Genomic DNA, 13,359 nt, shown 5'->3' on the forward strand with positions numbered 1-13,359 from the left:
TTCTCTATACAGTATTCTCACTGTATACCCAATTTCTTGCATAAAGATCTTGCCTCTTCAATATTATTCACAACATAGGATGTTCCTGCCTTATGAATCAGAAGTCTAGCTGGGTATACTAACCTAACATCACATTCTGCCTTCAAGAATTTCTCAAAATAGGGGGACATTTCTTTTCTCTTCAACCTTGTTTCTACAGAAAAATCTTGAAAAATTGCAACTCTATGCGACTTAATATTCAAGGAATTAAGTTTCCGGTAGTGATTCAAAAATAATACTTTGTCCTGATAATTGACAAATTTAAAAATAACCGGCCTCATTTTCGAGGTACTGTTATTTTCTCTCAGTGCCCCAATTCTATGCGCTCTTTCTATCAAAAATGGTGTGGAAGGAGGGGGGATCAGGAGTGCCTGAGGTAGCGTGACGGAAACGAAATGTAATAGATCTTGAAATTCAGCTGTTTCGGGTAGGCCTATCACTCGCAAGTTATTGCGCCTTGATCTATCCTCAAGGTCCTCTACGCGAGCCTGTAACTGAGTGATGGCCTTATCCCGAACAGCTGCTACCGCTTCCGAGGCATTCATTCTGTCCTCTAGATCCGACACTCTCGTCTCCACCTCCTCCATTCTAGCAGTAAATTGCCTAAACTCACACGTAAGGTTAGAAATCTCAGATTTAATTTCTTGCTTGACTAATTCAAGGTGTGGGGCCATCATTTTTGCCACTTCAGTGGCAACTCTGATATATCATTAAAGAAATTTAAAGTGTTTCGATCCTGCGAGGTATCATGAGACGCTTCTGTGTTTTTAGCGTTCGTTTTTTTGTCTTTCTGTTTAGGTGGCATTATCGGAGAAGAGTTCTTTTGTTGAGAAATGAACCTCTCCATTCAAATCAATATAGGTGTAAATGTGCTGTATATCGGGACTAATGTGTGACTGTGTGTATAAATAGTGGCACTCAGTGTAATACCCCACCAGGCCAGGTGAGGGGGGGAAAAAAAAAAAAAAAAGAGAAAATTCTAATTCAATTTGTGTTTCTGTGTAACCCAGTGCAAAAAAAGGATATTCTCCTTCAATTTGTGCCAAAAAAGTTAAATTTAGGGATAGAAAAAAAAAGGAAAAAAAAAAAGGAATAAATTCTAATTCAATTTGTGTTTCAGTGCAACACAGTGCAAAAAAAAAAAAAAAAAAAGGATATTCTCCTTCAATTTGTGCCAAGAAAAAAAAAAAAAAAAAAAAAAAAAAAAAAGGGGTAACTTCAGTGAGTTCTATTCAAAAATGTGAATTCAGTGTTTCTCAGATCACTCTGAGAGAGAAAAAAAAAATAGGGATATTAAGCTACAGCTAGTGTTTTAAAATAAAAAAAAAAAAAAAAAAAAAAAAAATGCGGCTACAGTGAATTCTATCCAAAAAATGTGAATACGGTGTTTCTCAGATCATTTAAACTACAAAAAATATGGAATAAAATAAAATTATATATAGAGAGGAACTCAGAAACAACTTCTATACCTAAATCAAATAAACGAATTCGATACCATAAATTATACTAAGCGATCTCACTTCCTCTTTCAGGAGGTCCTAGATGTGTTTATTCCTTCTCATTTGGTCAATGCAGCTTTAATATCGTCTTATGGTTACTGCTTAATGAGCAATTTATACACAGTTAGTATTACCAATGAAAAGCTAAGCAATACTTCTATCTAATAGATGAGTAAATCTTAACAGTATGCTGTTCTGTAGCTGCTGGTATGAGAATAATTCTACACCTAGGTTAGTCAATTTGTTACCATGAAATACTTAATAAACATCCACAGGGAAAAAAAACCAAGGCATCCTACACAGCCTAGAAGCAAAAAAAAAAATTTGCATAAACTTATAAAACTTTGTCAGTAGCTGAAAAGGAAAGAATCTCATCTATATATATATATATAAAGTAATAGATACAGGTATACAATGTATATAATTCTATGTTTCGAAAAGCATCTGAAACACTGTATCTGTCAGAACTCTATATGCAAGGAAAACTTTGTCCCCACACAATATATTTCCAGTCAAGACCGGTATTTAAAGTATCCCTGCCAGCATATTCTTATCCCATCAATGTATTGGAAGTCCGGTGATGTTGGTTAACAACTGTTCCGATATTCAATCAGTTCAACAGACAAAAAAGAAAGCCCCTGTATTGTATAGCAGGGTCAAAACACAGTATAATCACCAAAAGTACCTTGTATAGCCCCGCAAAGCTGTATTGCTGGTATTCTACCTCCTTGTCCCGCACTCCGATAACTCCAGACACAGGCCGCACTTTTGCAGCTCCAGAGGTAATACAGGGCCTGCGCTCCTCCTAGATTCTCCAATTTAGCTTCGGATTCTCAGCCTGGTATTTTTTACTTTTTGCCCTAGGAGACCCTTAGTAATCCACACAAGGCATATTGTTAGTAGTGATGTTTCGTCTTTAGACGCCAAAAATAGCTTATCTTCTTTCAATGCGCCTCATATAGCGCCGTCACATTGAGCTGCGTTCCAGCCAGACACCACTCCAGGCTTGGCACTTGGGGGTCGTGGGGAATGCCTTCTCCCTGCACAGAGCCGATTGCTCCAATTGGCGTTTTCCAGATCAGTGAAAACCAAATGCTAAGTGCCCACGAATGAGCATCCAGCGGCCCTCGGCGGACAACCCGCGGAGGGGAGAGCCCCTCTACTTAGCCAGACAGTCACCTATCGAACGCTTCCCAAGCGACCTATAACCATCGGCTGCCACGATTCCAGCCAAGTCGCCGGTGGCCACCCAGGGACTTTAAGGTAAGTGAAGAGGCGGGGTAGAATACGTGTGTCCGCGTATTCTTAGAACCTTCAGAGAGAACAAGGTTTAACCCGGCAAACAGAAGAGGTACCTTGCTTAAGCCGCCCAGCAGCGTTTTTGTGTCCAGTGAGGATTTACCTCCAAGCTCCGTGGGACAGCAGATCAGCCGCTTGTCAAGCGAGTCCCAAGTGGCAGGAAATTATCAGACGCTTCAGTCCCAGCCAAGCCGCTGGTGGCCACCCAGGGAGTTTGTAGTAAGTGAAGAGGCGGGATGATATATGGTAACCCGCGTATTCTCTGTACCTCCAGAAAGTACAATGTTTAGTCCGGTAAGCAGGTACAGTGCTTCAGCAGCCCAGCAAAGTTTTTGCATCAAATAAGGACTTCCCACCGAGATCCGCTAAACAGCGGATCAAGTATAAGTACAAGCCCTGATATAACAGCTCAGAGCAACGTACACTTCGGCAGATTGGAGAATGGTATAGCTCCTAAGACAGAGCAACGAAGCGGACGGTAGCAGTTACCTGCACCAGCCACCTACACGCTCCGCCCCCAAACGGAAGTCCATCCAAAGTCAACATACTTATTCAAATTTCTGCCTGTTTCTAAGCCACTATAGACTTTATTTGCTTTTCCAAAAAGGATACTGCTACTTCATGTGGGCCATATAGATAACATTGTACTCATGCTCACTGAGTTATTTATGAGTAATTGGCTAAATTGCAAGTCAATAGATAGAAAATAGCCATGTGATCAGGGGGCTGTCAAAAGAGAACAAACAGCTGAAGAAATGATACCAATAATCTAAAGTGCTTAGACACAGTGTTTGCTACCTGGTGAATACAATTATACACTGAATAATTAAGAAAGAGAGAATTGCACCAAAATAGGATGCAGTTCAAAGACCAGGATACCAAGCAAAACACTAGAATAAAATACCAAAATATGTCAAAATGATGTGCAATTTATTATAACATACTTTCATATAATACACAATCCATCAAAAATTAGTGACTCTGTAAGACATGAAAAAAACCAGAGAACATACTAACACACACACAAAGGACAAACAGACAGATCACATGGGCCCCACTAGCAGTTCTGAGCTAAACCTAAGCCGGCAAAAAACATGAAATAATTGAAAAAACAAATGTTCATGATGACCAGTCCATCCATATAATGATGAAGTAAATAGAGTATGAAAAGACTGCAATTGCATGAATTTATGATGATGAAAATTTATGATTTCAATAATGCAGATGAAATTTAGATTAAGGGTTTGGACAGTTGATGAAGATGAAATCAAATGACTTAGGTAAAGTTACAGGCATGCAAAGTCACGCAGCAACCAGTATATCAGGCTTGTAATGGTGATGGCGATGTGTGGGGGATATGAAAAGTAAAGTAAAGTAAAAGTTCTTAACAGGGGCGAGTGTATATGGATGTGATCCAGTATGGTAATTGAGACAGTTCATTTAACACTCAAAGCCTCTGGTATTGATCACTCATGCGATCCTCCAGGATTACTTACGACCACGCCACACAGCCAACCACCAACTTTCTGACCGGCAGAGATGACGAGAAAGTCCCACTGGTATGTGCTGCTCCACTGATGTATACTGGGGGAATCCCACAGATCACAAGCGCTGCTCACCGACGCGTCCTGTTGCGCGTTTCACTCCCAATCCGCAGCTAGGAGCTTCTTCCGGGTATGACGTTACACGTCACAACGTCTCTTTTTATTGGTAGGAAGAAATGAATTTGTTACGTGTATCACTATGCCTTAAAGCGGCCACCTCGTAAATTTATAGTTGTAGATCTTAAAGGGGAAATGTATATGCTTTACAGAAAAAAGATAAAAATATGGCATAGGAGTAATAAAGCAAGATTCTACCAATCCATACAAAACAGACCAACACAGACACAAAGACAAACAATTAAACACAAAAATTATTACCTACTATTTACAAACATACAATAGTGAACAATGTATTAGTAAACATACATTAGTAAACAATCATATACACAAACACATTTGCTTAGCTCCGTGCACAGCCATATAACAGACAAAGGTAGACAAGTAGAAAATCAATCCACAGCAAGAAATATTTCACACAGCAGTCAGGAGCCCTGCTCAGAAAATATGCAGCTTCAGTGTTGTATGCTTAGATGTAAAGCCCATGATGGTCTATGATTAAGGCGTAAGCTATCGCCGAAACACGTAAGACCGAACCTGCAAACACCCTTGGATTGTGTGTATTCTCCTACATTTTACTAATTATTGATAAATAACGTTTTCAACTGATTTCACTTACTGGTCAGGGACATTCCTTTTTCTGCTATTAGTAAACAATGTATTAATCAAATCTATAAGTTGCCATTACATAAACTGCTTAATGGTACTTATTTTAACATTGTGTGTGATTAGATGTTCAACTAACAATTATTTAACTGCAATTAGAATTTATTAAACATATATTAAATCATGAATTAGATTTTTAAATTTTTAAATTTGTGCTTCCACTTCACTATTATATGTGGGGAGCTGGACCGGCCAACCTGGGAGGATTCCAGCCACTGAGAGCAGGGAAGAGGACACATCCAGTGCATAAACCAAACCGGTTTATTTTTTTCGGGAGGAAGGATACAAATTCGATTTTTTTCATTTAGTCCGCTAGGGGACAGGGTTTTCAGGTGGTAAATCCACCGTGCTTCTTTCTGGAGAAGAGTGGTATCAATGTCCCCATCTCTTTTATGTGGGTTTACCTTTTCAATTCCTGTGAACTCCAAACCACCCAGTTTGGAGTTATGGTATTTAGAAAAATGTCTGGCAATTGGACTGTCCACATCTACATTTTTAATATAATCTCGATGTTCATAAATTCTTGTTCTGAATTCCCTATAGGTTTTACCTATGTAGAAGCAAGGACATGTACAAGATAGTAGATAAATAATGCCCGTGCTGGAGCAATTTTCACAAATGTACAGGCTGCACGGTGACTGCAGGGGGAGCAGCCCACTATATTTTGTGAGTGATTTGACAACCAATTTTTTGGGGTTGCTTTGACAAATTCACTTTTGACTAGAAGATCTTTAGGTTAATTAAAAACCAGGCACCTATTCATCTAAATTGACCTTCACTTTAAGTATATTAAACTAACCATGTTTGCTGTGCAAAACTGGGGAATGGGTAATAAAGGGATAATCTTTTTTAAACAATATGTTTTTTGTAGTTGACTGTCCCCATTTTGTGTGACAATAATTTGATCTTGTACCCTGCAACCTTCTGTAACAAAAAACAGCACTTATGTATAACACACATTCGGACAGACCCAACATTGCAACTTCTCGTTCATATTTGCCAGAAATATCTGTTCCACCATTGCTTTACTCAGAACTCTGCATGTGCTGTTGTCTCTGTGCTTACACAGCCAATGTAATGCAAGATCTTATGGCCTTCGCTGGGATAGCCAATAGACTACGTACTCGGTGCTTATTCCTATAAAGTTGAATAAAAGCTATGCAGAACACAATGGCATGGAAAACAAAACTAATAATTTTTTTTAAAGATATTGAAAATTGAATCTTTTAAAAAATATAATCTACAAAAGGACCTTTGCACAATGTATACAAGCTTTTAGTTTCGTATTTCTAGGTGTAAATTCTAATCAGTTGGGCACTCGTTTCACTTCTCAATGCGGGGCTAACCGCATCAAATTATTACATATACTGTACGCATATTACGTTACAAACAAAGCGTTAACTTCTTCACACGAAGGGACCCTTACCAAATAATCCAGGACGGTTGTTCCGTGGGCGAGACTTGATCACCTCAGGGAAGGGGCCGTGGTAAAGTAATGTGTTTTTAAGATTTTTTCGTTTAGAGATGCAGAAAACACAGTTGAAACCAAGTGTCAGGTTCACTTGGGTGGAGCAGAAATATAAAGTTTCATTTTCCTCGTTAACACGCCCTTTAAGATAAATAAAACCGAAAGTGAAAGCACTGACCAAAGAGTTGAATTATCAGTAGGAGCGTAATAAAAAAAACGCGACACATACGTTATTTGTGAAGGTAGTGCTGACTGCTGAGAAAGTCACAGTATTGAGATTAAATATATAAGGGTTTTTAGCAACAACTCGAACAGATAAAGTGCTCAAGGGTTTGTTTCAGCGAGGCGATATATACCAGGTGTGGAGATTAACTCTAAAAGTATGGCCAGTGCTTCTGCAAGGAACAAGAAAGAATATGTCATCCGGGTGACGACGTCCGACTCATGTCAATACGATTTATCCAAAAAGCTCGTAATATACTTCCAGTCGAGCAAGTCAGGTGGAGGAGAGTGTAACGTAACCAAGGAAAATGGTTTCTACATAGTGAGCTTCAGATATAGATTAGGTAAGTGTTCAACAGTCTTATTCAGCCAAATGCACAAGGGCACACACCTATACGATCATGCGCACACAAAAAAACTTTTACTGATACTTGTTACCCCTGCTTTTGATGAGCCACTGACCTCATATGCTGCTAACATTAGGAGTAATTTACATCATTAGTATATTCTTATTCATGGTTTCTCAACCTTTTTTTAGCAGGTACACCCAGCATAAATGTTGTAACTTGTATACCATAAGTACACCAACTATAATAGGTAAATATGATTGGCTAAAAATAAAAGGCTAATGGCATATCACAGAATGTGACACAGTGGTTATAGATATATTTATTTTTTCAGGAATTTATTTTAAAATCTACTTTTACTTATTGAAAATGTAGCAAAGGTTTGGAAATATTAGAGCAACAAATAATAAAGAAACCACCTCTAGACCCACCTGACTGACATTTTCGGTGCTAATGAGCAGTTTCTGCTCACCACTCACCAACAAACAACGCTGGTATTACGAGTTTTCTGCAACCCGGCGTTAGCCGCAGAAAAGTGAGCGTATAGCAAAATTTTGCTCCACATCTCACCTCCATACCAGCGCTGCTTAAGTGAGCGGTGAGCTGGCTAAAACGTGCTTGTGCACGATTTCCCCATAGAAATCAATGGGGCTGAGCCGGCTGAAAAAAAACCTAACACCTGCCAGCCACGCTGTGGAGTACTTGGACGCGTGTGATGGAGCATTGTCCTGCATGAAAATCATGTTTTTCTTGAAGGATGCAGACTTCTTCCTGTACCACTGCTTGAAGAAGGTGTCTTCCAGAAACTGGCAGTAGGACTGGGAGTTGAGCTTGACTCCATCCTCAACCCGAAAAGGCCCCACAAGCTCATCTTTGATGATACCAGCCCAAACCAGTACTCCACCTCCACCTTGCTGGCGTCTGAGTCGGACTGGAGCTCTCTGCCCTTTACCAATCCAGCCACGGGCCCATCCATCTGGCCCATCAAGACTCACTCTCATTTCATCAGTCCATAAAACCTTAGAAAAACAGTCTTGAGATATTTCTTGGCCCAGTCTTGACGTTTCAGCTTGTGTGTCTTGTTCAGTGGTGGTCGTCTTTCAGCCTTTCTTACCTTGGCCATGTCGCTGAGTATTGCACACCTTGTGCTTTTGGGCACTCCAGTGATGTTGCAGCTCTGAAATATGGCCAAACTGGTGGCATCTTGGCAGCTGCACGCTTGACTTTTCTCAGTTCATGGGCAGTTATTTTGCGCCTTGGTTTTTCCACATGCTTCTTGCGACCCTGTTGACTATTTTGAATGAAACGCTTGATTGTTCGATGATCACGCTTCAGAAGCTTTGCAATTTTAAGAGTGCTGCATCCCTCTGCAAGATATCTCACTATTTTTGACTTTTCTGAGCCTGTCAAGTCCTTCTTTTGACCCATTTTGCCAAAGGAAAGGAAGTTGCCTAATAATTATGCACACCTGATATAGGGTGTTGATGTCATTAGACCACACCCCTTCTCATTACAGAGATGCACATCACCTAATATGCTTAATTGGTAGTAAGCTTTCGAGCCTATACAGCTTGGAGTAAGACAACATGCATAAAGAGGATGATGTGGTCAAAATACTCATTTGCCTAATAATTCTGCACTCCCTGTATAAAATAAACCCTAAGCTAGCTACAATATAACTAATAGTTACATTGCAGCTAGTTTAGGGTTTATTTTTATTTTACAGGCAAGTTTGTATTATTTTTACTAGGTACAATAGTTATTAAATATTTATTAACTATTTAATAACTACCTAGCTAAAATAAATACAAGTTTACCTGTAAAATAAATCCTAACCTAAGTTACAATTGCACCTAACACTACACTATAATTAAATTAAATCCCTAAACTAAATACAAAAAAAAAGCCCCCCAAAATAATAAAAATCCCTACCCTATACTAAATTATAAATAGCCCTTAAAAGGGCTTTTTGCGGGGCATTGCCCCAAAGTAATCAGCTCTTTTACCTGAAGAACCCCTTGAAGATCACCCTACCTTGAGAAGTCTTCAACCAGCCGGACCAAAGTCCTCAACGAAGCCGGGCGAAGTGGTCCTCCAGACGGGCAGAAGTCTTCATCCTATCCGGGCAGAAGTCTTCATCTAGGTGGCATCTTCTATCTTCATCCTTCCGGCGCGGAGCGGGTCCATCTTGAAGCCAACCGACGCGGAGCATTCTTCCTGGCCGACTACTACCCGACGAATGACGGTTCCTTTAAATGACGTCATCCAAGATGGCGTCCCTTGAATTCTAATTGGCTGATAGGATTCTATCAGCCAATCGGAATTAAGGTAGGAAAAATCCTATTGGCTGATGCAATCAGCCAATAGAATTAAAGTTCAATCCTATTGGCTGATCCAATCAGCCAATAGGATTGAGCTCGCATTCTATTGGCTGTTCCAATCAGCCAACAGAATGTGAGCTCAATTCTATTGGCTGATTGCATCAGCCAATAGGATTTTTCCTACCTTAATTCCGATTGGCTGATAGAATCCTATCAGCCAATCGGAATTCAAGGGACACCATCTTGGATGACGTCATTTAAAGGAACTGTCATTCGTCGGGTAGTCGTCAGCCAGGATGGATGCTCCGCGTCGGTTGGCTTGAAGATGGACCCGCTCCGCGCCGGAAGGATGAAGATAGAAGATGCCGCCTGGATGAAGACTTCTGCCCATCTGGAGGACCTCTTCTGCCCGGATAGGATGAAGAATTCTGCCCATCTGGAGGACCACTTCGCCCGGCTTTGTTGAGGACTTCGGCCCGGTTGGGTGAAGACTTCTCAAGGTAGGGTGATCTTCAAGGGGTTAGTGTTAGGTTTTATTAAGGGGGGATTGGGTGGGTTTTAGAGTAGGGTTGGGTGTGTGGGTGGTGGGTTGTAATGTTGGGGGGGGTATTGTATTTTTTTTTTTACAGGTAAAAGAGCTGATTACTTTGGGTTAATGCCCCGCAAAAAGCCCTTTTAAGGGCTATTTTTAATTTAGTATAGGGTAGGGATTTTTATTATTTTGGGGGGCTTTTTTACTTTATTAGGGGGATTAGATTAGGTGTAATTAGTTTAAAAATGTGTAATTATTTTTTTACTTTCTGTAATTTAGTGGGGGGGGGTTTTGTACTTTAGTTTATTTTATTGTATTTAGTTTAGGGATTTAATTTAATTATAGTGTAGTGTTAGGTGTAATTGTAACTTAGGTTAGGATTTATTTTACAGGTAAACTTGTATTTGTTTTAGCTAGGTAGTTATTAAATAGTTAATAACTATGTAAAACTATTCTACCTAGTTAAAATAAATACAAAGTTGCCTGTAAAATAAAAATAAACCCTAAGCTAGCTACAATGTAACTTTTAGTTATATTGTAGCTAGCTTAGGGTTTATTTTATAGGTAAGTATTTAGTTTTAAATAGGAATTATTTAGTTAATTATAGTAATTTTTATTTAGATTTTTTAAAATTATATTTAAGTTAGGGGGTGTTAGGGTTAGGGTTAGACTTAGGTTTAGGGGTTAATACATTTAATATAGTGTTGGCAACGTTGTGGGCGGCAAATTAGGGGTTAATAAATGTAGGTAGGTGTCGGCGATGTTAGGGACGGCAGATTAGGGGTTAATAATATTTAACTAGTGTTTGCGAGGCGGGAGTGCGGCGGTTTAGGGCTTAATATATTTATTAAAGTGGCGGCGATGTCCGGTCGGCAGATTAGGGGTTAAAAAATTGATTTAAGTGTTTGTGATGTGGGGGGGGGGCTCGGTTTAGGGGTTAATAGGTAGTTTATGGGTGTTACTTTTTAGCACTTTAGTTAAGAGTTTTATGTTACGGCGTTAGCCCATAAAACTCTTAACTACTAACTTTTAAATGCGGTAGGAGTCTTGACAGGAGAGGGTGTACCGCTCACTTTTTCCAAGACTCGTAATACCGGCGTTAAGAAAATCCCATTGAAAGTATGGGATACGCAATTGGCGTAAGTGGATTTGCGGTATGTTCGAGTCGCGGAAAAAAAGTGAGCGGTACACCTGTACCTGCCAGACTCGTAATACCAGCGGGCGTTAAAAAGCAGCGTTGGGACCTCTCAACGCTGCTTTTTAAGGCTAACGCAAAACTCGTAATCTATGTGTTTAGTTGTTATTCTTTATTCACAACCTAATGGGAATTTCCATGTTAAAAGAAAACAAAGAAAAGATATACAAATTAAAGTGATGGTAAAGTGAGACAGAGTGCTAAATAAAATCAGATTTAAAATAAAAAAATATGAGTTTAATTCATGAAAAACGTAGTTTTGGATTCTAAATTATGTATTTCTTTTCTGACCGCTACTGTCCTAATGATCACTCTGGCAGCCCCAACACAAACAATTTTTTTGTATGTGCTCATTTTCGTCCAGCCAATCAAATTTCTGGCATTTTGGCATGTTTGCTGAATAGTAGGTTATAGTGTTGCGCTATGGATTCAATATCCTACACCTCACTAAGAGACAACTTCCTCAAATTGTCTAAACAAACAATAGTGCACAGAAAAATATATAGAGAGGGTGTCTAGGGCTAAAGATATCAACACTTTCTAGATATAAAAAATTAATTTTATTATAAAAAATTCCAATTAGATATAAAAGATGGGACGTCTCCCTTAAAGGGACACAAAACCCAATTTTTTTCTTTCTTGATTTAGAAAGAGCATAGAATTATAAACAACTTTCTAATTTACTTCTATTATCTATTTTGCTTCATTCTCTTGATATTCTTTGCTGAAAAGCATATCTAGATATGCTTAGTAGCTGCTGAATGGTAGCTGCACATAGATGCCTACTGTGATTGGTTCACCGTGTGCATTACTATTTCTTCATTAAAGTATATCTAAAGAATGACGCACATTAGGTAATAGAAGTAAATTGGAATGTTGTTTAAAATTGTATTCTCTACCTTAAAGGGACATGAAACCCACAATTTTTCTTTCATGATTTAGAAAGAGCATACAATTATAAACAACTTTCTAATTTACTTCTATTATCTATTTTGCTTCATTCTCTTGATATTCTTTGCTGAAAAGCATATCTAGATATGCTTGGTAGCTGCTGATTGGTAGCTGCACATAGATGCCTCCTGTGATTGGTTCACTGTGTGCATTGCTATTTCTTAATTAAAGTATATCTAAAGAATAAAGCAAATTAGGTAATAGAAGTAAATTGGAATGTTGTTTAAAATTATATTATCTACCTTAATCATGAAAGAAAATGTTTGGGTATAGTGTCCCTTTAATCATGAAAGAAAATGTTCGGGTATAGTGTCCCTTTAATTATTAGAAAACCTATGTTAGTCGGTATAATATTTAGAAAAACATAAAAATAGTGTGATATTACACTTGTAGTGTTAGTTTGCCATACCAGTGTTAATTTCGTCGACTAAAACTAGACTAAAATGACTATAAAACTAAAGAAATTCTAATGACTAAAATACGACTAAAACTAAAATGACATTTTAGTCAAAAGACTATGACTAAAACTAAATCAAAATGACATTTTAGTCAAAAGACTATGACTAAAACTAAATCAAAATTACATTTTAGTCAAAAGACTATGACTAAAACTAAATCAAAATTTGCTGACAAAAACATTTTATGCAAGGTGTTAATCAATCCCTATGCAATTACTGCTCTTTTGTAAAATTTACTAAACTTAATTTTATTAAATTTTAAGATAAATAAAGACATGTTATATACCACAACAGTTAAATCTGTTAAATCTGTATTGCATGTTCAAACCTTAATACCATAAATAAAATCAGGTTAATAAACCTTTACTCCAGGACTATATAATTTGTTTGGAAGTTCTAGAGCAGTGATAATTTCGTTGCCGAAAATGTTTCGAATCTGTGAACAATCAATTGATTCTTCCTATAGAAATAAGCATAACCCATGAGTATGGATTTAAGTTATGCTGTGCCTGTGCTAGCTGCAGAAACATTTTGTTATGTTGAGTTACTTGATACTTGTTTTAATTATTAACAGAGAACTGTTAAAGTTTTTATATTGGGTAATATGTTCAATACAGCCAATACAGTTTACAGTTTTGTTTTTTTATATTTTAAAGTTGCACTTCTGTTTGTTTATGAAACTTGGTTTTATTTAATTTTAA

At 38.1% G+C, this 13,359-nt stretch overlaps 2 protein-coding genes across 4 annotated transcripts in view; one reads left to right on the forward strand and one right to left on the reverse strand.

Annotated features, from left to right (window-relative positions):
• The window catches only part of PARP9 (poly(ADP-ribose) polymerase family member 9), a 677,909-nt gene extending 671,166 nt beyond the window's left edge, over positions 1-6,743 (reverse strand). For all 3 annotated transcript variants that reach the window (XM_053698038.1, XM_053698037.1, XM_053698036.1), the window contains exon 1: positions 6,591-6,743. The gene's annotated coding sequence lies outside the window, so the exon portion shown is untranslated. The remainder of the gene's footprint in view (positions 1-6,590) is intronic.
• An 80-nt stretch (positions 6,744-6,823) lies between these two features.
• DTX3L (deltex E3 ubiquitin ligase 3L) overlaps positions 6,824-13,359 on the forward strand; it is a 525,788-nt gene continuing 519,252 nt past the window's right edge. Inside the window, exon 1 of the mRNA XM_053698039.1 lies at positions 6,824-7,198. Coding sequence (XP_053554014.1) covers positions 7,015-7,198 — 184 coding nt within the window. The 5' untranslated portion in view covers positions 6,824-7,014. The remainder of the gene's footprint in view (positions 7,199-13,359) is intronic.

Source organism: Bombina bombina, chromosome 1 (genome assembly GCF_027579735.1).
Source record: "Bombina bombina isolate aBomBom1 chromosome 1, aBomBom1.pri, whole genome shotgun sequence".
Classification (NCBI taxonomy): Eukaryota; Metazoa; Chordata; class Amphibia; order Anura; family Bombinatoridae; genus Bombina; species Bombina bombina.